Source organism: Columba livia, chromosome 13 (genome assembly GCF_036013475.1).
Source record: "Columba livia isolate bColLiv1 breed racing homer chromosome 13, bColLiv1.pat.W.v2, whole genome shotgun sequence".
Lineage (NCBI taxonomy): Eukaryota > Metazoa > Chordata > Aves > Columbiformes > Columbidae > Columba > Columba livia.
The window spans coordinates 5,977,616-6,003,849 of record NC_088614.1 but is presented as its reverse complement, the minus strand read 5'-3'; the positions used below and the strand labels follow the sequence as shown (position 1 = coordinate 6,003,849).

The 26,234-nt window shown below is 57.6% G+C and overlaps 3 protein-coding genes across 4 annotated transcripts; all 3 read left to right on the top strand.

Moving 5' to 3' along the window:
• Positions 1–60: 60 nt before the first annotated feature.
• TCF25 (transcription factor 25) lies at positions 61–18,571 on the top strand. 2 transcript variants are annotated; one of them, XM_065028715.1, is made up of 18 exons: positions 61–279; positions 1,318–1,485; positions 3,107–3,181; positions 5,119–5,243; positions 6,769–6,834; positions 7,970–8,052; positions 8,536–8,666; positions 10,990–11,092; positions 11,913–12,006; positions 13,008–13,100; positions 13,710–13,815; positions 14,206–14,365; positions 15,552–15,639; positions 16,185–16,343; positions 16,983–17,073; positions 17,373–17,452; positions 18,042–18,114; positions 18,317–18,571. In XM_065028715.1, exons 1-18 carry the CDS (start codon positions 109–111, stop codon positions 18,476–18,478), a joined length of 2,028 nt encoding a protein of 675 aa, XP_064884787.1. In that variant the 5' UTR covers positions 61–108; the 3' UTR covers positions 18,479–18,571. The 2 variants fall into 2 exon arrangements, with proteins under 2 accessions (XP_064884787.1, XP_064884786.1); XM_065028714.1 differs by lacking the exon at positions 18,042–18,114 and having other exon boundaries at positions 18,115–18,571.
• A 2,050-nt stretch (positions 18,572–20,621) lies between these two features.
• Positions 20,622–21,884, top strand: MC1R (melanocortin 1 receptor). The gene has a single exon (XM_013367785.3). It carries the CDS (start codon positions 20,770–20,772, stop codon positions 21,709–21,711), a length of 942 nt encoding a protein of 313 aa, XP_013223239.1. The 5' UTR covers positions 20,622–20,769; the 3' UTR covers positions 21,712–21,884.
• A 668-nt stretch (positions 21,885–22,552) lies between these two features.
• TUBB3 (tubulin beta 3 class III) lies at positions 22,553–25,586 on the top strand. The gene is made up of 4 exons (XM_065028696.1): positions 22,553–22,753; positions 23,046–23,154; positions 23,913–24,023; positions 24,292–25,586. Exons 1-4 carry the CDS (start codon positions 22,697–22,699, stop codon positions 25,365–25,367), a joined length of 1,353 nt encoding a protein of 450 aa, XP_064884768.1. The 5' UTR covers positions 22,553–22,696; the 3' UTR covers positions 25,368–25,586.
• The last annotated feature ends 648 nt before the right edge of the window (positions 25,587–26,234 follow it).

The following is a 26,234-nucleotide window of genomic DNA, read 5'->3' as shown; positions in this document are numbered from 1 at the left end:
CGCGCAGGCGCAGTGCATGGGCGGGGCGCGGGGCGGCGCAGGTGCGTCAGCCAGCCGCGCGCAGGCGCGGGGGGCGGGGCGGCGCATGCGCAGGTTGGAGGAGGCTCCATGTCGCGACGGGCCCTGCGGCGGCTGCGGGGCGAGCAGCGGGGTCAGGAGCTGCTGGGCCTGGGCCACCTGGGCCTGGAGCCTGGCCCGGAGGGGCCGCCGCCATCCGCTGCCACCGGGAGGGGACGCCGCGGGCCGGCTCGCACCGGTGTCAGCAACCGCTTCGAGCTGGTGAGGGGGTGACAGCGCTGAGGCCGGGGGGGGACTCGGCGTGACAGCGGCTGAGAGGGGGAACTGTGGTGGCGGTGGGTGGGGAGACAGCTAAGTTGACAGTGGAAGGGACAGCTGGGGTGGCAGTGGCTGCTGGCGGCAGCTGAGTTGGCAGTTATTGGGAGGGTGGGTGACTGGCTGTGAGGGGGTGACTTTGGGGACAGTGGCTGGAGGGAACAGGGGCGCTGAGTGGCTGTGACTGAGGGGGGTGACAGTGGCGCTGGGTGGTGGCCGCGTGCGGTGATCGAGGTGATAGTTTGAGGCAGTGACTGGAGTGGGACTGAGCGGTTTGGGATGATGGGTGACCATGGCGGGGTGAGTTGGGGGTAGGGAAGGGGGGGAGCTGGGGTGACATGGGGGTGCACGGAGGGCTTGAGGGGGCAGTAACTGGGACTGAACTGGGAGGAGTTGGAGGGAGACCTGGGAAGGACTGGGTGGTCTGGGTCTGAATATCAGGGTGGTCAAACAATGGGTAAAAACAGTTTCAGGAACATTCCTGCCACCTTCCCAGCCCTTCAAGATCCCAGTGCTGGAGGTTGGGGGTTGGATGGACCCTGATGTTGCAAATAGTCCTGGGGTGACAGAACCTGGTCCTTCCTCCCCTGGCACCTTGACAAGCCCCAGCAGTTCCCTCACCTTCCCCAGTCTTGGAGGCTTCTCCCAAGGAAGAGCAGAGTCCAGATAGGGTCATGCCGTGTGGGGGATGTGTCCTTATGGCGCTGTGCTCCCCTCTGGCAATTCGGTGGGTGTGGGGCTGTTCCAGGCACCCACTGGGTGACACATTTTATATAAGGGGTCATCCCCTTGTCCCTGGCCATCTGCTGGAGAAGCCATTTGGGCAGCTGAGCCCTGCACTGCTTCTGCGATATTTTTCTCTTCCACTTGCAGGTGGGAATGGAACAGATCAAATCCCTGGGGATTTCTGTCCCTTGTGTGCAAGAGAGGGCAGAGTGCAGGCCCAGCCACCTGTTTCTGCAGTTTGTCTGTCTGTTTGCGCAGATCCCTGCGGAGGAGTCGGAGGATGAGCCGCCATCCAGCGAGGAGCGAGCGGACGCTTGGCTCCGCGAACGGGATGCGACAGAAGGGAACAGCGAGGTGGCTGTGGCTGAAGAGACTGAAGGCGACGGGCACAGAGACGGGGAGGAGGCAGAGCAGCCGGACCAAATGGTAACTGAGCTACAGAGAGAAGATTTTCTATCTGCCTGGCTCTGCATGCGCTGAGGAGCTTTGTGGTGACAGCGCAGTGTGTTTCTTGTTCTGGGGTGTTGTTGGAGGCTGAGGCTGTGAGCCTCAGAGGAGGGACACATGCAGGGAGCTTAAACCCAGGTACTTGGAGCACCAGATGTGGAGGAATTAGCAGTTTGGTGCTGAGAGTTGGGTTTGTGCTCAGGATCTGGGGAGATTTTCTAGCCACAGAGGGGAGGTTCCTGGGGAAGACCTTGGGCTAAGCCTTGCGAGCGCTGAGGGCAGGTGAGGAGTGCGGGCCAAGCACCCCTGGGCTTCTGCAACGGTGATTGCTGCTTTGCTCCTTCCCTGTGTGATTAATTGCACTCTGTGCCATACAGGGGGCTGGGCTGGTGGGTGAGTACTCTCTGAAGCGTTTGTTTTGGGGTAGATGATGTGAAGACTCCACACAATGTAAACCAGACACTGAACTTCTTCCCTGTAGTATTTTGTTGTTGTTTTGTGTTCAGGTTCCCTCCTGTAGTCTGTGTCAGCCCAAAAGTGTCTCCTTGCAAAAGCACGTAAGGAAAGGGTCACTTCAACAGTTTGTCTTTACAAGTCTGGCCCGTGTCTCACTGGAAATGAGGGGCGTTGGGTCCCTGGCCTCACCCTTGGGGCTCAACGTTTGGGGGTGTCCCCTTGGGTTTGGTGCCAGGCGCTGTGGCCAGAGTAGCCAAAACCCTTGTCTGTGTGTGATCAGCTGTGCCGGTGGCCTCAGCCAGCCCAGGGCTTGAGAACGCTCTGGATGTGCGGTGCAGGCTCTGCTCGCTTGGTCCCCACGCGAGTGGTGGCTCCAGTGGGCCCCGTCTCGGTGAGTTTCCTGCGTGGGCACCACAGAGTTCACCTGCTGCTCCTCCTACAGCCTCCCAGGCAGAAATCGGGGAGCCCTTGGCAGGTGTCTCCCTGCGTTTGATAGAGCCAGATCAGGGCTGAGCCTTGCCCTAGATATGAAATCAGCCCAGGGGCTGTGAGGTTGTTCTGGGAGCACTGTTACTCGCTGTATTACCTGTGTCAATCCTGGAAATGTATTTTTTCCCTCTCTGTGCCCTGGGAAGAGCCGGCGTGGGCACCAGTGTGCCTGTTGGGTCGGGGAATGCTGTGCAGCACCGTGAGCTGCAGCAGCTGCGTCAGCAGCGAGAGGAGCCCGTGTCCCGCAGTGCTCTCGGCAGGTGTTGGTTTCTGTGGCAGTCAGAGGGACCGATGAAACTGTCACTGCTCACTAGAAAGACAGAAATGAAGTGTGTTCTAGAGAGGGAAGGAGGGCTGAAACATTTCTTCTACACCTGGTGTATCTAAACTGTTTGCTGCCTGATTCTGTAATCTCAGACATTGATAAGAAAGTCAGGAGAGATTTAACCGTTACATTTGCAAACCTTTGGTGCTTTCCTCCATTTTCTTGTGTCTTGATTTCCACTCGCTGACAAACTCGAAAGGATGAATATTGGTTTCATTTAAGGGCCCTCCTGGCCTGCTGATCCATGCGGGAAATGCTCTTCTCCCCCATGGAGCTTCATCCCTGTGGTCCCTGGGTCTGCTCTGATGGCTTTTCCTTTTCCTTTTGCAGCCTTCGTTGAGTAACAAGCCACGAAAGAAAAAAAAGAAAAGGAAAACCAGGAAAACTTCAGCAGAGGAGACTCTGGTATGTCTGTGTTTGCTCCCAGTTAGTGGTTCTGCTAATTTCTCCTTTGGATTGACAAAGTGGCTACTCTTAGCTAGCTGCAGAAAATATTTTAAGGCAGAAATGCTTCTTTTTGCATTGTACTCATTTAAAATTATGAAATTACACTAACAGCTTTTTGACCGTGGTCCTTCAGGCAGCAGAGACAGGCGCAGCTGCACTGCAGATGCTTAGAGCAAAAATCCTCCCAGCGACAGCTTCTTTCATCTCTGCTTTGAGGCTTTGCATGGGAGGGGGTACTGTGTGAGGGATTTTGCATTTTCATTATATTTTCCTTGCCCTATTTAGGTAGCTGCCGTGGTTTAACCCCCGCTGACAACTAAGCACCACGCAGCTACTCGCTTACTTCCCCCCCGTGGGATGGGGCAGAGAATTGGAAGGGTAAAAGTGACAAAACTCATGGGTTGAGATAAAGACAGTTTAATAGGCAAACCAAAAGCCGTGTGCCCAAGCAAAGCAAAACAAGGAATTAATTCACTGCTTCTCATCAGCGGGCATGTGTTTAACTTCCAGGAAAGGTGGACTCCATCCCTCGGCAGTACAGGCAGGGCGGGGAGGGCCATTCTCTCTGAATAAGCTGTCCCCCCGCAAGCAGGCGTGCTTGGAGTGAGCACTTTGTCCAGAGTCTGTGTTTGTTGTGGATAAAACTGTGAGAGACAAATGTGTGTGCCCAAAGATGCTTTATCTAGGTGAGCTAGACTTGGAGACCAAATGGATCGCAGTCTTTGGTCTTTTCATAGAAATAAAGTCCAAGTGAGAGTTTTCTGCCAAGGTTTAAGAGTCGGAACTGTTCACTTGGTAAGATCCTTGGCTGAAAATCCTGAGGCACACGGGTGAGCTGTGACCCCAGTGTAGGTGCCGCCTCACTGGGAGTTCAGCAGGGTGAGCTCAGAGTGAGTTACCGAGGCAGAAAACCCATCGAAAGAGCCTCCTGCCCAAGAGTAACGAGCAGCAGGGTGAATTCTGCCAGCTGTAGGGAGACTCCGTGCCCACAACCAGGCAGTTAGATGTGCTGGGTGGAAATAAGCGTTTGAACAAAGGTGGTATTAAATGCGAAGCACACTCTGTGCTCAGCATGGATCCACTCTGCACAGAGCGGCTATATTTAGCTGGAAAAGCGCTGTTCGCGTGTCGTGAATGGAATTCCAAGTTCCACCCACGTACATCGTGAGGGGGATGTGAAAGGGCTGCGTAAGAAATGCGTCACTTGCTATTTATGGGGAAAAATAGAAGAAAATCAGGATAAAAGTGTTACACAACTGTTGAATGTGTGCTGGGGGACAGATTGTTTGGGTTGTTTGAAGATGTGGAAAGTGAGAGTGCGATGCGTTCAAATTGGGGTAAAATCATGTGTGTTTGATGTCTTATTACAAGGGTCGCAGCCATAGCTTAGTGTTTCTGTGGAAAGCAGGCAATGAAGGCTGATTATTGAAATATTTATTATTAAAATCAGCACCCCAACATTTCATGCTATTATAGGGATTGTGGCATAAATAAACCAGAGCCGGGAGAGTGCGGGCCGGGTGGGCAGGGACAGACCAAAGCCCAGCCGGCTCTTGCCTACACCAGATCTATTCAGCTGGAGCATTTGGACTCGCAATGGTGTGAAGAGCAACATCTCAACAGTGCCTTAAATGTGCAGGGAAGAGCAGCCCGCCCTTTTTGGGGCTGGTTGGGCAGGGAAGGCTGGCTCTGGGTGGGATTCCAGAGGGAACGAAGGGTGCTGGGTGCAGAGCAAGAGGCCTTGGTAGGAGATGGTATGTGAGCACCCTGGGTGTGTGATGGGCGCTGCACTGATATCGCACAGAGGCCAGAATGAGCCAGAGGGGGTGGGTGTGATCTCTGCGTGCCATAGTGACTCGTTCTGCAATAACTGCCCTGTCTGTGCCTATCTCAAGGAAGACAATGACCTGGAAGACATCGATGGGCTGCTGGAGAAGCCTGAGGACACTAACGGGCTGTCACAGAACAGCCAGAGCGGGGTGATTTCTGACAGCAGGCCTCTGCTCTACGTGGAGCACAGGTAGTACTCGCTTCCTTCCCAGTTTTGGCCTTGGGTGTGACAGGGATGTCTGTTCCCCCAAGGAAGGGAGCTGGGAGCCTGCCAGCCTCATCTGTCCATGAATTCAGGAGCTGGCTTGGCCGGGGTTGTGGTGATGGTTGTGCACAGCCCCGTTTCTAACCATTGCTCTTAAAGTTGTGTCGGCTTTTGAGCAGTGGCTGCTGTTTTCTGCTATCACACCTGGTTTGAGTGGGTGTCTGGACCAGCTTCACCTCCAGAGATGCCTTCCAGCCTCAACCACCTCATGACGCTGCAGAAGAATCTCTGCCCAGAGCTCTGATACATAAAGCTTTGCCATGGAACTGGCCTGGCCGGGTGATGGCCTGTGGACTGGCCTCAGGACAGCGTGTACTGTCCCTGGAGGAGGCCAAGCGGTGCCAGGAACTAATGTCACCAGGAAAGCTGGTTAGACTTGTCTGACCTTCCCCACATGTCACCATTGACAAAGGGGAGTGAGCGCCAAGTGTGTCCAAGAGCCAGAGGATGAATTTTCCTGATACTTGAGCCATGTAATGTCTGGGTCTGTTGGGAGAAGGCCGGCTGGGGGGTCCAGCATGTTTTGGAGCCTTGGTCTGGTGCAGATGCTAGCAGTTCTTTTCTGTTCCTGAAGAAAACATTTGAAGTTGCAGCTGGGACAACTTAATGTGTCCAGGTTTTGAAACATCAAAGCTGAGTCTAGGCTGGTGGGTGCTTGGCACTAGCACAGCCTGTTCAGGGACACTTTGGTAAAGGCAGGAATGATTTTTTGTCTAGAGGTGGTTTTAAACCTCACTGACGTTTCTAGTCAAGGAAACATTATTCAGAAACCTTTGAGAGGTGGAGAATCTCCAGGTGGGTGAGGACTGGCAGTGCTGGAGCTCAGCCTTCTCGCTCTCCCAGCCCTGCTCGCTGGCTGTCAGTGAGAAACCCCTCTCAAATACACCTTCCTTCTCTGGACCAAGCAGCAGATCAAGAAAACCATAGGTGTTGTCATGACTCAGTACAAGATCTTTGTATTAAAAAAGTGTATTTTAATCCATGCCGACCTCCACACAGGGATTGGGGTGCTGGCTCCAAACCACAGGCTGCTACTGCCAGACTGGGCAGCATGTACCTAGTGTTCTCCAGGCACATGAACCTGATTTGTGCCGTCCTGACCCCCGGCTCATGCCCTCCAGAGCAGCTCCTGCCCCGGGGTGTCCCGGCTGAAGCCCCGGCTGCCTGGAGAGGGCAGCAGCAGTATTCCTGTGTTCCACAGCTCTGTGCTGTTCGGTGCAGCGCACAGAGGGAGCACACATCTGACTGATCAAGGTTTTCCATGTTCTGACTGGTTTTAGGCTCCTTTCAGTGTGTTGTGTCAGGTCAGTGGGGTATGTGACAGCTCTGGGGCTTTGCCAGGGGCACCTGGAGGTACAGAGCACTTGGCACTGATGGAGAAGACGTGAGTGTGACGCTTTTGGTTGTGTTTAACTGACAGTAGCTTTTCTTTCTTGTTTTAACCTCTCAGAAACTTGAATCCAGAGAATGAGTTGAAGAGATACTTTGGAGCTCGCGCTGTTCTTGGTGATCAGAGGTTAGTTCAGAATTTAATATTAAACCCTTTCAAGGTCTGTCCCTCCTTGGTGGGGCTTACTGAGCCCCTGGTGCCACACCTGGGCAGGGGACCTGGAACGGCCCGATGTAGTCGGGGTGTGTTACTCATGTAGGAGTCACTTTTTGGGACAGAATAATATTTTTTGTGATGCATGTACAGGAGGTGTAAGACTTCTCCAGGCTTTTGCTAGCATTTCTTTTTCTGCAGATTTCCCCATTCATTTACTGTCAAATACCCTTCTAAAGCCCTTTCACTCAAATTTGTAGAATATAGGCTCTTCCATTTTATTTCTTTCTCCAGCATTTGTCATGTTTTGCTGTTCCAAAGTCGCTGATATCTTACAGAGTGGACCCTGAATGCTTCCCAGGGGGTCTCAAGCACTTGCCCAGGAAACCTCCTGCGCCTTGGGTGTGAGGTCTCTGTGCAGTCACCCATTGCTATGTGGTCAGTGTTCTCCAGAAATCCCCGCTTCCACAAGCTGGTTGAAAAATGTACGTGTCAGAAGGGTATAAGCTCAGAGCAGTGACGGTGGAAGCGGAAACCTTCTCTGAGAGAGACTGTGGGAGAATATTTAGTGCTCGAGAAAGAAGCAGCAGCCCTTTACTGTGGAGACATGACTTTCATAGAGTGGCCTTAATTTCTGAATTCCTCCTGCCCCGAACCAATACATAGGTTGCATTTGTTAGTACAGCTTAAGCTCCATCCGTTGGCTTTCGAGGGCCCTGCTGGGCAGAGGGGTGAGTCACAGTGATGTGGGGCTTGCTTAATTGGACCTGGGAAGCTACTTGAAGCAAAGAGGCAGCTGAGAACTTGGCAGGGGTAAAAACAAAGGAGCGAAGCCATTGAACTGGAAATGCTGGAGGCACTGGCTGGCCCAAAGAGGAACAGCTGAAGTAGGGCAGAACCTGAGCCGAGCTATGCTGTGTCTCGAAGGCAAGCACATTAAAGCTCTGAGCACAAGCTCCCTGTGGCAGGGCTGCAGCTGGGGAAGAAGTTGGATCTCTTTTTATTTTCTCCCCACCCCGTCCCGAATAATCCTTTTTCTGGCTTGTTGTAGCCCTCCTCACCCTGTTCAGTTCAGAGGAACCGTGACCTGTTGTGTTTATTTCCCCAGGCCAAGGCAGCGGCAGCACCAGCACATCCGCAGCACGTGGCTGACGACTCCCAAGAACACCTGGCCACGCTACAGTAGGACAGGTGAGGCTTTTGGTGCCACTGAAGCACTGTGCAGCCCACAGGGGACACGTCAGTCCCATGCCCACGTTGACACAGGTGGCTGCTCCTGCCAGAGCCTTGGAAATCCAAGCTGCATTTATCTGCTCCCAGGCCCAGGCTTCACACTGGCTGTTGAGGAAGGGAATTGCTCATCAGCCGGTGGAAATACCTCTGTTCTCAGGAGGGAGAGCTGTGTTGTATTGTCTTTCTTTGCACTTCTTGGAGATAGCAGGTGATGAGTACCTCCCTTCTTAACAGCAGTAGTGCTGGATAATGTGAAATATCCGTAGGGAGAACAAGCTGCCTGGGCTCCTCGGGTGGGTTTTGGATTTTGACTCACGAAAGGAGGTAAATTCTCTGGGAGTTTTTGCAAACACACGTGGCTTTGGAGCCAATTATGTGAATGACCTAAGAAACGGAAGAGCTTCCTCGTGGCTGCAATACCTATGTCTGTCCCCTCTCCAGGTATGTCCATGGAGCTACTGGAGACCAGGCGGGGAGTGCAATACTTTGCCTTCAAGCACCATCACAAGTACCAGCAACTGCAGTTCAAGTTCCTGGAGGCTGTCGAGTCAATGAACCTCAACAACATTGTGGTATGTTGGGAAATGGTTTTTCCCCTCCCGCGTTCCTGCAGCCCCCTTCCTCAGGGGAGGAGGTGGGCTGGTGCATCCCAGGGCCTATTTTTTCTCGCTCTCATTTTGAGCAGCAAAAACCCACGCCCTCTCTGTGTGGGGCAAGGCAGCAGTGCGTGCTGAGCTCTGCTGTCACTGTATTCATAAAATAAGTGACCAGCTTGGTACAAATTGGTGGCCAAGCCTTGGTGGCTCTGCCCGAGTGCATCCCAGTAGCCGTCTGGAGAGGCGCCGGCAGGAGCTGAGCGTTTGGCTGGAGAGGAAGGAATAAAGCTCCCTTGTCTCAGCTCTTCAGCTGGGAAAGGAAAAATATTGTATAAACCCATCTTTAAATGAGAAGTTAAACTAACAGCTGGTCTATTTATAAAGTCTTGCATGAATGAAAAATGTGTCTTTTCCTGGTATTTCAGCAGAAAAATCTTTGTGTTAAAAGTTCTTCATGCATGTCCAAGCTCATTAAACTGTATGGTAACATTTGTAGTTTGTAGTGATAAGCAACAGGAAAATTGCTCTGCACCATACTGAACTATAATTGAGATATTTTTGTTCTGAAAACTCTGGCCACATGAGCTCGAGTATATGCCCTGGGCAAGTTTCTTAAAGAGGTCATTGTCTGCTAAATAGTTTACTTCCTTCTGCTTTCCCACCCTCTGCTCACGGCTGCTGCTCCCTCCAGCTCCTCAGTTCTGCCACAGATGCAGCTGAGGGATTCGCAGTAAATGATGCCAAGTAATTCCCATGCAGCAGCAGCGATCTCCTGAGACCTGGTGTCCCTTGGACACGGTCTCACCAGGCTGGGCTGAGCGGGATGGGTTTTCTGCAGTACATTTTAGTCTTTATGCTCTGTCTCTGTTAAGTGTGCCTGGCTACATTTGAAGATATTCCTAGAGCTTTATTCTTTGGGTTTTTTGTTAAAAGTAAAATCTAACAGGGTTTGCTGATGCCAGAAGTATTTCAAACCCCCAACCAGTTGATCTGTGACACCCCAGTTTCACGTAGCTGGATGCCTGATCAGCCTGGCTGCTGTGGTTCCAGTGTGCAAAACAGGAGTTTTTGAGGCGTCCTGCCCAGTGAGTGTTTTTCTGCTCTTGCCAGTGGGTTAAAAGGGTTTTGTGGTGAAGTTGTAAGTGTAAGTTTTGTACTGTAGGTGGGCACGCTGGCTGCTCCCTGCAGATGTGCAGCTTCTGGAGCTTGTGAAGCGTGTTTTTTCAGTTTGGGGGGCAAAAAAAAAAAAAAAAAATCCCAAAATTAAACTCTGAGGAGATTTGAAGTACTTGCAGTATTTTCATATGGAAATGGAATTTTAGGTACTTGGAAAAAGTAGCTCATTTATAATATAGTGAATGCAGAGGTTCTTGAGGTGCAGCTAAACTTCTATTCTGAAGCCTGGAAAAACATCTTTTTAATCCATTACCAATCAGGAGCTGGATTCTGGAACAATAATGGATATGTCCTCAGTACCCAGAGGAAGCAAAAGCCCAATTGAGTGCTCAGAATTGTTAAGAGATACAGAATAAAACAAAAAATGTAATCATGCCTCCTGCCTGCATCTTGACTATTGTGTGCAGAGCTGGGCCCTTACCCTGAGCAGGATGTGGTGGAGCCAGAAAGGTTCAGAGGAGGACAGGAGGGATGATCAAAGGCCCAGCATGGGCTCTGTGCTAGAAAAGTTGGGTCAGCTGGGAGAGAAGAGCCTGGGAGAGGCTGCGATCGAGGGCTCAGATCCTGCCTGGGATGGCAGAGATCTCCCTGTGTCCCCCCCAACACGGGGGTGAAGCTGGTGGGTTGGGATTAAATCACGTTCTTTTCAGCGGTGGGTTTCTGTATCGCAGAGCTGGGCTGCTGGAAAGGTGCCTAGGTCAGCAGGTGAACAAATTCCTGGGAGGAGACACCATTGACAGCAGCTTTGGCAGTGGGGGTCCCCAAACCCCTGAAGTTTGGCAGCTCGGAGTGAGCTGGGAGCCATCCCACTTGCCCGGCTTTGTGCTGCCTTCCCCAGGCATCTCGTTTTGCAGACAGGGTACGATGGAGCTCCGCTTAGACCCAGTGTGGCTGGTTTTGGGTTCTTTAGTCCATAGTTTGAGCCTTTCACGTACGAATGTGTCCCCAGCCTGAGCACCGTCCTTCTGACAGTGCGGAAAAGGATTTGTCACCCTCAGACAGCCCCTCTTGGGGTATTTGCCTCCCCCCCCCGCACTGGCTGGGTTTGCCTCGTGGGCAGAGTGAGTGCAGGAGGAACCTGTGATTTGTGCCGTTGTGTAACGAAGCTCCTGCTCCCCTGCAGATGCTGCTCGAGGCGCTGGACCCATATCACGTGGACTCGCTCCTGCAGCTCAGTGACGTGTGCCGCATGCGGGAGGACCACGAAATGGCCCGGGATTTCATAGGTAAGAGCTGAAGGGAGCAAATGTCCTGGCGTGAATTAGTAACCAAGGGCTTTTCGTTCCGTTTGGTTTTGTTTCAGTGGAGAAGCGGCAAACCAGAAGGGTTGGTTCGGCTCCTGGTCTGCAGCTCTGGGCCGCAAGCATTCGACATTATGCAATCCTACAGACCAGCAGCTTTTGCTGGAGGCTTTTAAATAGAGCCAGACCTGCTTGTCTGAGGCAAAGCACATCAGCATTCACCCTCAAAACGAACAGAAGGATTGTCTACATATGGAAGTCTCACCTGCAGACGTCCCTTGCAAGATGAGGGGCTGATTAAGCAGCTCGCAGGCCATGCAGTGCAGGGGGGCTGCTGCAGGCAGCCTGTGGTTCTGCCAGGAGCTGCACCCCCCAGGCCAGCCCGCACTCCCCGGGAAGGTGGCTGCGGTCCCGGGTGTCTGAGCCGTGCTGTTGGGGAGCAAGGGCACATGCTCTCTGGCATGACAGGAGGGGGCAGAGGTGAAGTCAGGACAGGATCTCTGGCTTCCCCATGTGAAGATAGTTGTGGCTGTCACAGCCTCAGTCCCAGAGCTCCTCCAGAAGTTGTTTTTACAGTGCCTGCAGAAGGGAACCAGGCTTGCTTCCCTGGATGTCTGCTGGGACCATGTCCTCTGAAGTAGCTTTGTGCCTCACTAGACTGTGAACAAGCGTATTTGGTGGTCTATGGGCACCAGAACTCTCAATTTTTGTCTTCTGGGCTAAGTCAGCTGCCATTTTGTGAGCAGTGGGGCAGCACAGCAGGCTGGGGTGGTGACTGCCCTGACGCTGTCCTTGCTGTCTGCAGAGCAGGCGCTCTACAGCATGGAGTGCACCTTCCACCCCGTCTTCAGCCTCACCAGCGGGACCTGCAGGCTGGATTACCGCCGGCCGGAGAACAGGTAGGCAGCGCTGGCCTACTTGAGACACCAAGACACAGATTCACAGTGTCTGCTGCATCATGACCGGTGGCACAGGGACCTTGAAATGTCCCTCTCTGTGGAAACAGGCTTGGCAGCTGGTGGCCATGTCCCTCAGCGAGGCAGCAGTGGGACTTCTCGGATGGGTGCTGGGGTACAGGAAGCTCTTGCACTGAGGTTTCTTTGCAAAACATCCTCTTTCCTGAGAGCTTCCTTATCAGAGCATTAACTGTTTCTCCCTATCACATCCTTCTCCTGCAATTAGTATCCCTTAGCCCGAAGTGGCCATTATTTTTGTCACAATACTCACTTTGTATTTATGGCTGTGCTTGGTCACTTGTGTGCTACCTGCCCAGCCTTCATCCCCAGTGCTCACTCTGCTCCTGGCCCAGCTCTTTATGTAATGACAGCTCTGCAGCTGCGAGGAAAGGTGACTTTATTCTGGGAATTTTCCACTCAGCTGACCCGAGTCATCCCTCCCAAACTGCTGTACCTGGAGCTTGCTCACATTTCTAGTCCTTGCTCACTGCCAAGCTTCATGCCGTCTGAGACCTGAGCACTGTAATCTGTATCTCACCCGGTTTGGCTGTTAGTCCTCCCCTCACCGCACACATCGTGCACGTGCTGTGTCACTGTCCCCGCGAGGCTGGGACGAGGCAGGATGCAAACCCTGGGGATTTACTCATTTCTCCTGAGTTGGCTGCTCTGTGAGAGCATAAGGCTGTGGGGACCTGGGCAGCAGGGATGGAGCAGACTGAGGGTTTGCTGTTCCTGTACTTGCACAAAGAGATTAAATAAAACAAGCGATGGGAAGGTGTGGGGTCTGTGCCCCCCTGTACTGCACTGGGCTGGGTTCCCTGCACCCCACGGGCTGCACAGCAGCGCTGGTGCTTGAGGAACTGGGGCTGACCGTGGGTCGCTGTTGGCATGAGGTGCTTCTCTCCAAATCTGGCTTCTAACGCGTGCTACTGTTCCACATGCAGGTCCTTCTTCCTGGCTCTCTTCAAGCACCTGATGTTCCTGGAGAAGAGAGGTTGTCCCCGGACAGCCCTGGAGTTCTGCAAGCTAATCCTGAGGTTGGAGTCCCTGCCGAGCGCTGTGCTGTGGGATGGGGCATCTCAGGCTTGGTGGAATGGGCTTTGAACAGTGCACCCAGCCTAACCGGGGGACAGAAACCCCCCAGGCGTCCTGCTGCTCTGAGTCTCAGCGTGGGATTGTTTCCACTCCTTACACACACAGTGTCACAGGGCAGTTGTGAGCACACACTCGTGTCTGTGGTGCTGCTCTGGAGAGAGGTGACTGTTGAGGAGGAGGCTGAACCAGCTGGGACCAGGGTAGCCCTCGCCATCGGCTGCTGAGCCATGGGCCCGGCGGGTCCGCAGAGCCCAGAGTCTCTGCAGAGCAAACATCCGATGGTGGCTTCAGCCTGCTTGGTTTGTGGTCACTGATCCTCCTCCCCCCGGGTGGTGACAGGGGGACCATCACCCATCTGCAGGGACACAGACCAGGCAGCGTGTGTCACCATCATCCTGGCCTTGCAGGAACAATCGTGTTCCTGTTACCTGTGCTGATTAAGTCACGGGAGCTCCAGGGGTGCTGGTGGGACCATCTTTTTTTACTTATAAATGAGAGCAGCTACTTCTTCAGCTTTTGTGAGACTGACTTTCTTTCCTTTCTCTCTGAAGCCTCGATCCAGACAATGACCCGCTGTGTATGCTGCTGATGATCGATTTTCTGTCCCTCCGAGCCAGAGAATACACCTTCCTGACCCGCATGTTCCAGGAGTGGGAGGTGAGTTTGCAACAGGCATCCCCAGTGAGATGGGGGGGAGAGCTGGTTCCTGGGGCTCCCCCTTGGGCTGGGCTGGAGGGGGCTGCTGGGCCAGGGAACAGGAGGTTTTCGTAGCCAGCATAGCCCTTTGGGGGCTGTCTCATGGCCAGGCTGGCATCCCAAAATCATTGGAATGACCTGTAAAGGCTCAGGGCGTTTGTTTTTGTAATCCTGGTACCCTGCAAACAATTGTAGAACTCAAAAGTGCTTACTCAGCGGTGGGGGCACCAAGCCAGCAGCTGGCAAGTACTTAAATCCAGGAAGAAACCTCCCCCTGTGTGCAGACCAGCCACATCGAGATCATTCTGCACAGCATCATTTCTGGGTAAATCTATCTCTCTGATCCTGCAGAGTCACCGGAATTTGTCCCAGCTGCCCAATTTTGCCTTCTCGGTGCCACTGGCCTATTTCTTCCTGAGCCAACAGGAGGAGCGCTCGGAGCTGGAGCTCAGCCAGGCCCAGGAGAGAGCCGCCCAGCTCATCCAGCTAGCCTTGATCATGTTCCCAAGCGGTAAGTCTGTCCCCACCGGTACGTCCGTCCCTGCAGGCTTTGTCCCCGTCTCCATCGGTGAGAGCACAGGCTGGTTCCAGTCAGGTTCATGCAGAGGCATCGCTTTTGCAAATGGTGTTTGCCTCCGTCCGTGGGAGCCCTGACTCAGAGGGTGAGGCAGGTGGGCAGGTGCTGCTGTCTGTGTGTCTGTGGGGTGGTTCTGGGGCAGTTCAGCCGTCCCGCACCGCGGCAGGGCTGGCGAGGGAGCAGCAGAACCAGGCAGGGTCTCTGCAGCCGTGAGCCCTCCACATAGAATCATACAATGTCCCGATTTGGAAGAGCCCCACAAGGATCATCAAGTCAAACTCCTGTCCATTCGCAGACAACCCCAAAATTCACACCATCTGAGGGTGTTGGCCAATTGCTTCTTGAACAGTGTCAGGCTTGGGGCTGTGACACCTCCCTGGGGAGCCTGTTCCAGTGTCCAGCACCCTCTGGGTGAAGAACCTTTTCCTCATGGCCAAGCTTAAACCTCCCCTGGCACACCAGCCTGAGTTCAGCTCTGCTCTCCTCCTGCATGCCCCCCTCAGAGCCCTACATTGGGAACGGTCATGGAAGTTCAAGGAGGGTGAGAACCAGAGCCTTGGAACAGGACAATGTCTCTCCCCTGGGTTTCCCAGCCCACAGACAGCGAGTCTCCCTCGGCTTTCCCTCTGAGGCCCCGCTCTGCCTCCACTCCGCTTCTTCTGGGCACCCAGTGCTCCTGCTTTCATCCCGCGGTGCTGACAGCCGTGAAAGCAGATCCACGGCCCTGCCGGGCCTGTGGCGGGCCCATCCTCACAGGCAGGAATAACCAGCTCTCCAACAGAGCTTTAGTTTGTGTTGGCTGAAAACATCCTTGCTGCTGCTTCTCGTGGTGACTGAAGTAAACCCCTTGTTCAAGTTCAAAGGCCAGCAGCACTGAGTGCAGTAAATTGCACTTTGTTTCACTGGGGGGGGCGGGGAAAACGTTGTTGTTTGGTTTTGTTTGCTCTGGATCTGTTTCCACCATCCATGTGGAGATCAAAATGCAGCACAACCCAGCAGCACACTCGCACCCTCCTGGTGTGGGTTTGGCACCCGGTGGGGTACTGGCCCTGGGACCAGGCTGTCTCTCGGTTGTTCCACGATTCTGCTCACAAGTGAACTCTCTGGCTTTCTCCTGCAGTTCTGATGCCGTTGCTGGATCACTGTGGCGTGCAGCCTGACAGCAGGGTCACGTCCCATTCCTTTTTTGGGCTGAATGCTCAGATAAGGTGAGCCCTGGAGATGTTCCCAATAAAGAGAAGAAATCGATATTGCCGTTAGCAGGGCTTTTACTTGCTCAGGCTACTAATGGAGTGACAAAGCTGTGGAGGAGACTATTTGGTTTTCCTGAGTAGGCTGTTAGATGTTTTGATAATAGATTCCCATAATGGCCACCAGAAAAAGCTAATGCAGCCACCTCACCTTAATGCAGATGGGTCAGAAGTTCATACTGGAGCTGTCGGTACATGTAGTTGGAGAATGATGTGTGCGTGCTCTCGGGGCATGCTGTCTCCTGCCAGTCTGCGTTTCCCCAACACATGGTCATCAGACACGCGAACTGTCTCCCCCTCAGGTCAAGTCAGCGTTGACTTTCATCTCATGGCTATGCTTATCCCAAAATAGGTGGAGACAGAAAAACTAGTGAAGATAGATGGAAATAGCAAAGCGGGGAGCCCGCGATTCTGCTCTCTGTGTTCTCACGCCAAAGCGCAGTACAGAAGGGCCTGTGGGCGGAAGGGGCAAGAGTGTCCTGAGTAACAATTGTCCCTCGCAGCCAGCTCCCGGCCCTGACCCAGCTGACGTCCCTCTATGTGGAACGGACCCACTCACTGTGGAAGGACCCAGCTGTCATGGCGTGGCTGGAGACCCACGTCCACGAGGTGCTGCGCAAGGTGGACGCCCAGGACCCGCTGGTGCAGGAGGCAGAGCACAAGTGAGCGTGGCAGTGGGGGCGAGCAGCTCTTGTGCTGGGCCTGGGGGCTGAAACACAGGGGCAGAGTGGGGGAGGGTTCTGCGGACGGCGGGGGGCTCTGCACTGGGCTGTGGCAGCGCTGGGGCTGGTGCAGAGCCCCCTGCTGCTGATCTGGTGGGGCTGGTGACACCAATGGCACACTGCAGGGCCAGGAAGGCAGAGGTTCTTCTTGCCAACTTTGCACAAGTGTGGGTGAAGAGCTCCAACGTTTGCTCTCTGGGGAGGGAGTGTGTGCTGTACTGGCATCCCCCAGCCCTGGAAATTGCCCAGGAGGGTGGAGGGGCTGCTGAAACACCTCCCAGCCCTGAGGGGCAGGAGGGAGAGGAGTTAGGTGAGATCGTAAACCAGAGTTAGTCTGCTCTGCTGGCCTGCAGAAGAACAGGGCTGATGAGAGATCTGTGCCATGTCCCTGGGCTGTTCTGCTCTTCCCTCTGGGCTCAGCAGCTGCCAGGTGACTTTGGCTTCACAGCAGGCCAGCTTTGTCCGTTCCGGCATGTCCCAGAGCCAGGGCTGGAGCTGACGCAGCTGGAGAAGCAGAACTGTGCAGCTGGCCGTGCTGAGCCGTGCTGGGTGCCATCTGTTGTCCCCTCCCTGCTCTAGGAGGAAGACGCGGTACCAGAGCGCACCCAGGAACATCTACCGGCACATCGTCCTGTCGGAGGTGAAGGAGGCCATGGCAGCGCTGCCGCTGGTGAGGGGCCCTGACGGGGCACAGGCAGTGGTGGCACTCGCATCCCTGCTGTACATGTGACACTGGGCACGTCTTAAACGGCAGCCACCAGCAAAAAACAGCCGCCTGAACTGGACGTGTCCTTCCTGCGTGCACGGCTTCCCAGGGTGGCACACGGGCAGGCGGGCGCGGGCTCAGCTGCTGCCCAACTCTGTTGCACTGCCTGAGACTAAGGGCTGTCCTGCTGCTCTGACTGTCGCTGTGCCCTGTGTCTGCTGCTGCTGGCGCCACCTTCACCCCTGTCTTCTCCCCACCCGCAGGAGGTGACCTCGCAGCCAGTGATGGGACATGACCCCCTGCCCCCTCTGGACTCCATCATCTCCTACACCAGACCAGAAAGGTACCTTCTCCGCCCCTTGTTTCTATGCCAGCGTGTTCCCAACGCGCCCTCAGCCCCCGCCAGTGTGCCCCTGGGTGCTGGGAGCTGCATCCTCCTCCTCCGCACGGAGGAAGAGCCGCCTGACCTGTGGTGCTCGCCGACGGGCAGAGCACGCAGACAGGACTGGTCCTGCCACTCTGCCTTGGTGGCCACTGGCAAAGACGATGGCTTCTCACAGCCGTTGAGGCAGAGGCCACTGAAAAATGTTGGCTTTCCTTAACTGAGCTGGTTTGGGGTCAGTACAGGTTTAAGCGCAGCCAGCCGTGGTGCGCGCAGACCATGCGGGTGGAGCCCATATGAGGTTTGTGCGCTCACCCAGCTCAGAGCAAACATGGCAGGGCTTTTGGTGAGTGCTGGGCCCTGCGACTGGCAGCTGCTGCCTGCCCAGGTGATAAATCCCTGCGAATCCTCCAGTGTCTGCTGCGGGGTGGCTCAAACATGTGGGTCCATGCAGCCTGGGTCCCTCTGGCATCTCTGCGCTGTCCCAGCCCTGGCGAGAGGTCGAGCCCCGAGCTGTCCCCGTAACCCTGCTGTGACTTGTGTCTTTCAGAACAAATCCGCCATCCAGTGAAAACACTTTATCTCTCTTCTTCCGATCGCTGTTGCCAAATTTTAACATGCAGGTATGTGCTGTCGGCTGCTGCAGGCAGATTGGAGCACACGCTGCTGTCGGTGCACTGTTTTTCCCGCAAAGGGAGCGGCTCTTGGCGTGTGCAGCGTGGCAACGTCAGGTTGCAGAGCAGGCTGCTGCTTTTTGGTGAGCGGCGTTGTCCCTCCCTGCGGTGCAGGCAGCTGCCCGCCCACCCCAGCACTGCTGTCTTGCAGGAGGACATCAGGCACGACGGGGAAGAGGAGGCTGGAGCGGGGCAGGACCTCAACCAGGGGGTGAACAGGCTCATGGCAGCCATGCGGGACATGCTGGTGAACATCCAGTTCCAGGAGCCCCCCCGAGATGACAATCCTGAAGGCGACGGGGACTGGGACTGAGCCAAGAGCATGTGTCTTCCCCCCACCCTCCCCATACCCTCTGTAATCACCCCCTGACTTGTGTCACCCCCCAATAAAGTCACACAAACCTCAGGCACCTGCTCTCGCTGCGGGGAATGGGCTCTGGTGGGGGGGGCTGCCACCACAGGCACCTCCCGTGGCTCTCGGTGGGGGGCGAGGACCGTCTGAGCATGGCAGAACTAATCTACAGCAGCTGTCCCTCGGCCCCAGCCTGGCTTAGGCCTCCCCAGGCCCCTGCCTGCTCATCTCCTGCCTCTTGTGTTTAATGTCTGGGGTGGGTTTTCACCTTCTCCTGCGGCTGAAACCCCCTTCACTCCACAAAATACCCCGAGCCCTGACAGTGCTGAACCTTCCAGCTTGCTGATGGAGGGTTTGGGGTGCAGTGCTGTCCCTGGGGGTGCAGGGGGTCCCTGTGGGTGCACAGGACCACACTGTGCTCTGGCTGGGGCTTCCCAGGAGGCGCAGCTCTCCCTGCGCTAGCAGAGGGGTGCAGGGAGCGGCTCTTCTTATGCCGCAGCTGTGTGATGGTGCTGGGAGCACAAAGGATCCCCCCTCATTGTTTTTTCCCCCTCTTTGTTTCCTCCGCCCTCCCCCCGCCCCCCCCTGCCTCTTTCCCCACCTTCACATAGGGACACAGCAATGCAGAGCCAAGAATAAGGTCAAATGCACTCAAACCCACAAAGGTTTTTCCCTTTTTTGCTGTGTAACGGTGTCGATGTGGCTCTTAATGCTGAGCTAGGCTGCGCTGCCCGGAATAAGTCCTCCCCCTTTTTGCAAATCCTGCTGCGTCCTCTCCCCTGGGTGATGGTGAGGATGGGGCCAGGGGGGCTGGGCTCAGGCCATCCCCCCCATCCTGGGAACCCCGTTCCTTGTGCTCACATCGATTGGATTTGCAGACTCGGCGTTTTCTAGCTCGGCTTTCAAAGCTTCTGTTGATAAAGCTAAAAATTCACGGCACGTCCCGGTGAGAGCAGCAGCCGGGAAGTGGAGGGAGCCGGTGGGTGTTGGTCCAGACTCCCACCCCCAGCCTGCGTTTCCCTGGGGGTGAGTGGTGTTCTGCCATTCCCCGTGGGCACGGGGCTGTGTGTGCACCGGCTGGACGTGCAGCACACATGAGCTGCAGCTCCCTGAACCCCCACTCCCAGCTGAGCCGACTCCAGCCGTGCCGAGCCGTGGGGTGCTCTGTGCCGCGGGGAAGGGCTGCCCCAGCAAGGAGCGGAAGCAGCCGGTGGGAGCAACCGCAGGATTGGCCTTTTCATGCAGCTGTGAATGGCTCTTTGGCAGCGGAGCAGCTCCAGGCATCAACACCAACTGAAGGCACATGACAGTCAGATGGGTCCTGTGTCCCCCCAGCCTGCCCAGGCTCCCTCCAGCACTGGACTGTGCTGGGGCACGGGCACAGCATGGTGTTTAATCCTGTCTTTGTAAACCCTCATCAGACCCATCGTCCTCCTTGCGGTAAAACACTGTCCCTGGAGCTGGACCAGGCAAGGCCAATGGTGCTATCAGGGGGGACAGGGCTCTCGGCCCATGCATGGGGCTGGGAGGGGTAGTAGCTCCTGCAGTGGGGAGGGTCCCACTGGGGTCCCCAAGGTGCATGGAGCCCCCAGGGCACACAGGCCTGCGGGGCACATGGGATACACCAAGACACACAGTGCCCCAGGATGCAGGGCTCCCCCCAGGACACATGGGGACCCCAGGATGCTCAGGCAGCCCAAGGCACATGAACCCCTGGGGCACACAGCCCCCAAAGCAGCATGGCTCTGGGGTGTGTGCATCCACCCAGGGCTCATGGGAACCATGGGCACCTGGTGGCCCCAAGCACGGGGGCTCCCCATGGCCATGCCAGGGGTCCGGCAGCCTCAGCCTGCACAGCAGCCCCCCTCACTGCCAGGGTGTCACCATCATGTGGGTGCCCACCCTCCTCAGGAGGAGGAGCTGCAGGAGCTGCCTTTAAAGCGGGACAGAGAAAGGGCCCTTTCTTCCCCACCACCCTGGGCCAGCAGGCGCGCGGCTGCGGGGACACCAGACAGGGCTGGCAAGGAGGACGGCGCGACACCGAGGATTCAGGCTGGCACACGGCGTCCCCAGCACATCCCCAGGCGGTGGGACCCCCCATCCCCAATTCCTCTGCATCCCCTCGGCCTTGACACTACGTGCTGTGGTTCCACTGGTGGGGTGGGCCTGAGGCTTGGGGGGCTGTGTGTGCTGCAGGGTGCACCGGGGGCACAGCCCCCAGCTGGGGGTGCCCTGGAGCTGAGGTGGGGGCCATGTCGACGCTGGCCCCCCTGCGCCTGCTGCGCGAGCCCTGGAACACCAGCAAGGGCAACCAGAGCAACGTCACCACTGTGGGCAGCAGCACCTGGTGCCAGGGGCTCGACATCCCCAACGAGTTCTTCCTCACGCTGGGGCTGGTGAGCCTGGTGGAGAACCTGCTGGTGGTGGCCGCCATCCTGAAGAACAGGAACCTGCACTCGCCCATGTACTACTTCATCTGCTGCCTAGCCATCTCCGACATGCTGGTGAGCGTCAGCAACCTGGTGGAGACACTCTTCATGCTGCTGATGGAGCACGGCATGCTGGTGATCCGTGCCAGCATCGTCCGCCACATGGACAATGTCATTGACATGCTCACCTGCAGCTCTGTTGTGTCCTCCCTCTCCTTCCTGGGGGTCATCGCCGTGGACCGTTACATCACCATCTTCTATGCCCTGCGCTACCACAGCATCATGACGCTGCAACGGGCTGTGGTGACCATGGCCAGCGTCTGGCTGGCCAGCACCATCTCCGGCACCGTCTTCATCATCTACTATCGCAACAATGCCATCCTCCTCTGCCTCATCAGCTTCTTCCTCTTCATGCTGGTCCTCATGCTGGTGCTCTACATCCACATGTTCGCCCTGGCCCGCCACCACCTCCGCAGCATGTCCAGCCAGCAGAAGCAGCCCGTCTACCGCAGCAGCAGCCTGAAGGGAGCTGTCACCCTCACCATCCTCCTGGGTGTCTTCTTCATTTGCTGGGGACCCTTCTTCTTCCACCTCATCCTCATCGTCACCTGCCCCACCAATCCCTTCTGCACCTGCTTCTTCAGCTACTTCAATCTCTTCCTTATCCTCATCATCTGCAACTCAGTGGTTGACCCCCTCATCTACGCCTTCCGGAGCCAGGAGCTCCGGCGGACGCTGTGGGAGGTGGTGCTGTGCTCCTGGTAGGCAGTGGGACACCGATAATGGCATGGCCGCTCCCGCCACGGGATGGACAGATGGACGGATGGACAGATGGATGGATGGATGGATGGACGGATGGATGGATGGGATGCCCTGCGGGGTGTCCCCCAATCCAGGCTGATGGGCTTGTGGTACCCAATAAAGGCTCTTTGCAATGATGCTGTGGCTGGTACCGCCGTGCAGCCCCTGGGGGTCTCGGCCCTTCCCCGCCCCACCGTTTATTTGAAGCTCAATTGTTCCCGGTTGCCGCTGTCACGCTGCAGCCGCCTGCACCAGTCCCGGGACCGGAGGTGTCCAGCAGGGACTGGGAGGGACCGGCGGGATGTGGGAGCAGCCCCTGGCGCGGGGCGACGGGAGCCCGGTCCCCGCGGGGGGCGCGCAGTCACGGCCGCCCCCGGACAAAGGGTCCCTTCGCCGCCGCCACCGCCTTCGCCTTTGTTCTCGGGCCGCGCCCGCCGTCGCCCGCCCCGGCCCCGCGGGGGCTCCTGGTGCCCGGGACCCCCGGGACAGCCCCCGTGCCCTGTCCCTGCAGACCCCCGTGAGGGGACGGGGGTTGGGGTGTATCCCCCCCGCGCCGCCTCGGGATGCTCCCGCCGTACCGGGAGGTCCCTGCCCTCACGCTCGGGTCCTGGGGTCCCCCCGCGTGCCGGGGTGGGTCCCCTCCCCTCCACACCATGGGTACAGGGGTCCCCTCCCCCGCCCGCGCCCCCCGCGGGTGCCAGGGGTCCCCGAACCGGCGGGGCCAGGGCAGGGCGGGGCGGGCGGCGGCGCCGGTGCCGCAGGGGCTGTTGCAGCGCTGCGGCGGCGGACGCTGATTGGCTGCGGAGGGGCGGTGACGTCAGCGCCCGGCCCGGTGCGGCGCGAGGCGCCTATAAAGGAGGAGGCGGCGGCGGGGCCGCCCCCCGCGCTCCCGGTGCCGCTCCGCTCCGCTCCTGCTCCCGCGCCCGTCCCGCTCCGGCCCGGCAGCACCATGAGGGAGATCGTCCACATCCAGGCGGGGCAATGCGGCAACCAGATCGGCGCCAAGGTAACGGCGGCACCGCTCCGCCGCGGCGGAGCGGCGGACAAAGACATCCCCGCCTCGCTCCCCTCCCCCGCGCCGCCGCACCCCCTCCCTCCCCGCCGCACCGGGCGGACAAAGGGCCCCGCCCCCCCGGCCCCCTCCTCGCGCCTTTGTCCTGCCGCCGCCCTTCAGCACCGCGGACAGCGCCCCGCCCCGCCCCGCCGCCAGGGGGCGCCCGCCCGGCCCTGCCCGGGGCGTCCCGGGGTTGGGGGGGGGGGGGGTGTTTGTGTCCCGACACCGAGCCCTGTGCCCCCAGTTCTGGGAGGTGATCAGCGACGAGCACGGCATCGACCCCAGCGGCAACTACGTGGGTGACTCCGACCTGCAGCTGGAGCGCATCAGCGTCTACTACAATGAGGCCTCTTGTAAGCCACCCTCCCCTCCCCCGGACCCCCCGGGCAGGGCAGCCCAGCACCCCCACCCCGGGCGTGGGGAGGCCCTGTGCCTTCCCCACCTGGTGCTGGCAGGTCCTGGGTCTGCTGGGGCAGAGGGAGGCAGATGCAGATACACACACCCACCCCCTGAGGCTCTCGGGGGGGCAGACATGTGCACCCATCCTGTGGGACCCTGTGATTCTGGGAAGGCAGATATATGCATCAGCTCCATGGGGCCCTGGGGGTGGGGGGTGCAGGCATGCATTCACCCTGTGAGACCTTGTGATTTGGGGGGGCAGATACATGCACTCAGCTCCGTGAGCCCCTGCAGTACTGTGGGGAACCCACTCTTGCACCCAGCCCCACAGCGACCCTGTTGTCTGGGGGGGGACATGACATGTGCACCCCACCCCATGGGACCTTGTACTTGGCAGGGGCAGGGGGGAGGGGCAGGGTGACACAACACATGCACACAGCCCCTTGGGGACACTGTGGTTTGGGGGGAGTGCACCCAGCCCTGTGGGACTTTGTCCTCTGGGGTGGGGGGGACACAACACACACACACAGCTCCATGGCACCATATGATTTGGCAAATGTGACACACAACAAGTACACCCAGCCCCACAGGTACCCTATGTTTGAGGGGATGGACACACACACACACACCAGCCCCATGGGACACTGTACAGTTGGGGAGCCACCCAGGAGGGGGCACAGCAGATCCCCTCCCGGCATGGGGTCTCTTGCAGCTCACAAGTACGTGCCTCGCGCCATCCTGGTGGACCTGGAGCCGGGAACAATGGACAGTGTGCGCTCGGGAGCCTTCGGCCACCTCTTCCGCCCTGACAACTTCATCTTCGGTAGGTCCTGGGGCGGGGGACACCATCACCTGGGTCCCCATACCCCTCCCGGGCCGTCGCCATCCCCCGGGCACTTGGCGTGTGAGTCCCCACCTGCGCCACAGGGCCCGGCACCACCGGCACACCGCCAAACCTTTGTGGTTTCCGCTTCCCACCCCACCCTGGCTTCAGATCTCACTGATGCCGCCGCCGGCAGCACCCGTCCCCTCCCTTGTGTGGGTGTGGGGGTGCCGGTCACCATTGGGTGCCTCTTGTCCCCCCACAACAGGGCAGAGCGGTGCTGGGAACAACTGGGCCAAAGGCCACTACACGGAGGGGGCCGAGCTGGTGGACTCAGTGCTGGACGTGGTGCGGAAGGAGTGTGAGAACTGCGACTGCCTGCAGGGCTTCCAGCTCACCCACTCGCTGGGCGGCGGCACTGGCTCCGGCATGGGCACCCTGCTCATCAGCAAGGTGCGGGAGGAGTATCCCGACCGCATCATGAACACTTTCAGCGTGGTGCCATCCCCCAAGGTGTCAGACACGGTTGTGGAGCCCTACAACGCCACGCTGTCCATCCACCAGCTGGTGGAGAACACGGATGAGACCTACTGCATTGACAATGAAGCTCTCTACGACATCTGCTTCCGCACCCTCAAGCTGGCCACCCCCACCTATGGCGACCTTAACCACCTCGTGTCGGCCACCATGAGCGGTGTCACCACCTCTCTCCGCTTCCCCGGCCAGCTCAACGCCGATCTCCGTAAGCTGGCCGTCAACATGGTGCCCTTCCCACGTCTCCACTTCTTCATGCCGGGCTTTGCCCCGCTGACGGCCCGTGGCAGTCAGCAGTACCGCGCTCTCACTGTCCCTGAGCTCACCCAGCAGATGTTTGATGCCAAGAACATGATGGCTGCCTGTGACCCCCGCCACGGCCGCTACCTTACCGTGGCCACCGTCTTCCGTGGCCGCATGTCCATGAAGGAGGTGGATGAGCAGATGTTGGCCATCCAGAGCAAGAACAGCTCCTACTTCGTGGAGTGGATCCCCAACAACGTCAAGGTGGCCGTCTGTGACATCCCTCCCCGGGGGCTGAAGATGTCCTCCACCTTCATCGGCAACAGCACGGCCATCCAGGAGCTCTTCAAGCGAATCTCAGAGCAGTTCACGGCCATGTTCCGCCGCAAGGCCTTCCTCCACTGGTACACAGGCGAGGGGATGGACGAGATGGAGTTCACCGAGGCCGAGAGCAACATGAACGACCTGGTGTCCGAGTACCAGCAGTACCAGGACGCCACGGCCGAGGAGGAGGGCGAGATGTACGAGGATGACGAGGAGGAGTCGGAGGCACAGGGCGCCAAGTGATGCCCGCTGCCCCCCTGCTGCCCGCAGCCCCCCCGGCTTCGTGCTGCTGCCCCCCAGCCGGGCTGTCCCTGCGTGTCCCTTTGGTGTCTCCTGACCCTGTCCCGCCCTGAGCCAGCTCGGCCCCCCCACCCCTCCTCCTGCCTCCCCCTTTTTCTTTTTTTACTGGTTCGTGTCTATTATTTTTTTTGAATACTTAATAAATTTATTGCTGTCCAGGTACCACCTGTCTGCAGATCCTGGGGAGGGATGGGGGGGGGGCGGGGGCAATGGACACTCTGCTGGGGGCAACTTGGGGGCTCAACCCCATTCATGGGGGAACTTGGGGACCCCACTTCCCCAGGGTGGCTGTGCTGCTCCTCTCCCAGTGTCTGTTCCCAGTCTGTCCCCTAGTCCCATGATGCTGTGCCTCACACTGTCCTGCTTCCCAGGGAGCGGGGCACAGGTGTCATTTCACTCAGCTGCAGTGCCTGGGAGGGCGTCTTTCCCTTTGTCTCCTCTGTCACCCTTCTCCATGCTGGGGTGGGGGGTGGTGGCTGCCTCATCCCTGTGCCAGGACAGTGATGGCCCTTTGTCCCTCCAGATGAGGTGGGGACCTGGACCCCAGGGTGCTCCCCCAGGGCTGGGCATGTGCCTGGCTTTGGGGGATCCAGGGCACCCCCAGCCCAAACAACCTTGAGCCCCCTGACGCTGGTGACCTCCAGCTCCAGCCTGTGTGCTGGGCTGACCCTGGGGGGGGGTCAGGCTGTGGTGCTGCAGTCCCCTGGGGCCACTGCTACCTCCTGGGGGTTCCTGTGAGGAGGGGCACTGTGCCGTGGGGACAAGGGAAGGGGATGGGGGCTATGGGGCTGAGGGCTCTGGGACCAAGAA

Coding starts and splice junctions, on each gene's coding strand:
- TCF25 (XM_065028714.1), top strand. CDS start 109: ATGTCGCGACGGGCCCTGCGGCGGCTGCGGGGCGAGCAGCGGGGTCAG. Junction 11,093..11,912: donor AATGGCCCGGGATTTCATAG/GTAAGAGCTGAA, acceptor TGCTGTCTGCAG/AGCAGGCGCTCTACAGCATG. Junction 17,074..17,372: donor CCATGGCAGCGCTGCCGCTG/GTGAGGGGCCCT, acceptor CCCCACCCGCAG/GAGGTGACCTCGCAGCCAGT.
- TUBB3 (XM_065028696.1), top strand. CDS start 22,697: ATGAGGGAGATCGTCCACATCCAGGCGGGGCAATGCGGCAACCAGATC. Junction 22,754..23,045: donor GCAACCAGATCGGCGCCAAG/GTAACGGCGGCA, acceptor CTGTGCCCCCAG/TTCTGGGAGGTGATCAGCGA. Junction 24,024..24,291: donor CCCTGACAACTTCATCTTCG/GTAGGTCCTGGG, acceptor CCCCCACAACAG/GGCAGAGCGGTGCTGGGAAC.
- MC1R (XM_013367785.3), top strand. CDS start 20,770: ATGTCGACGCTGGCCCCCCTGCGCCTGCTGCGCGAGCCCTGGAACACC.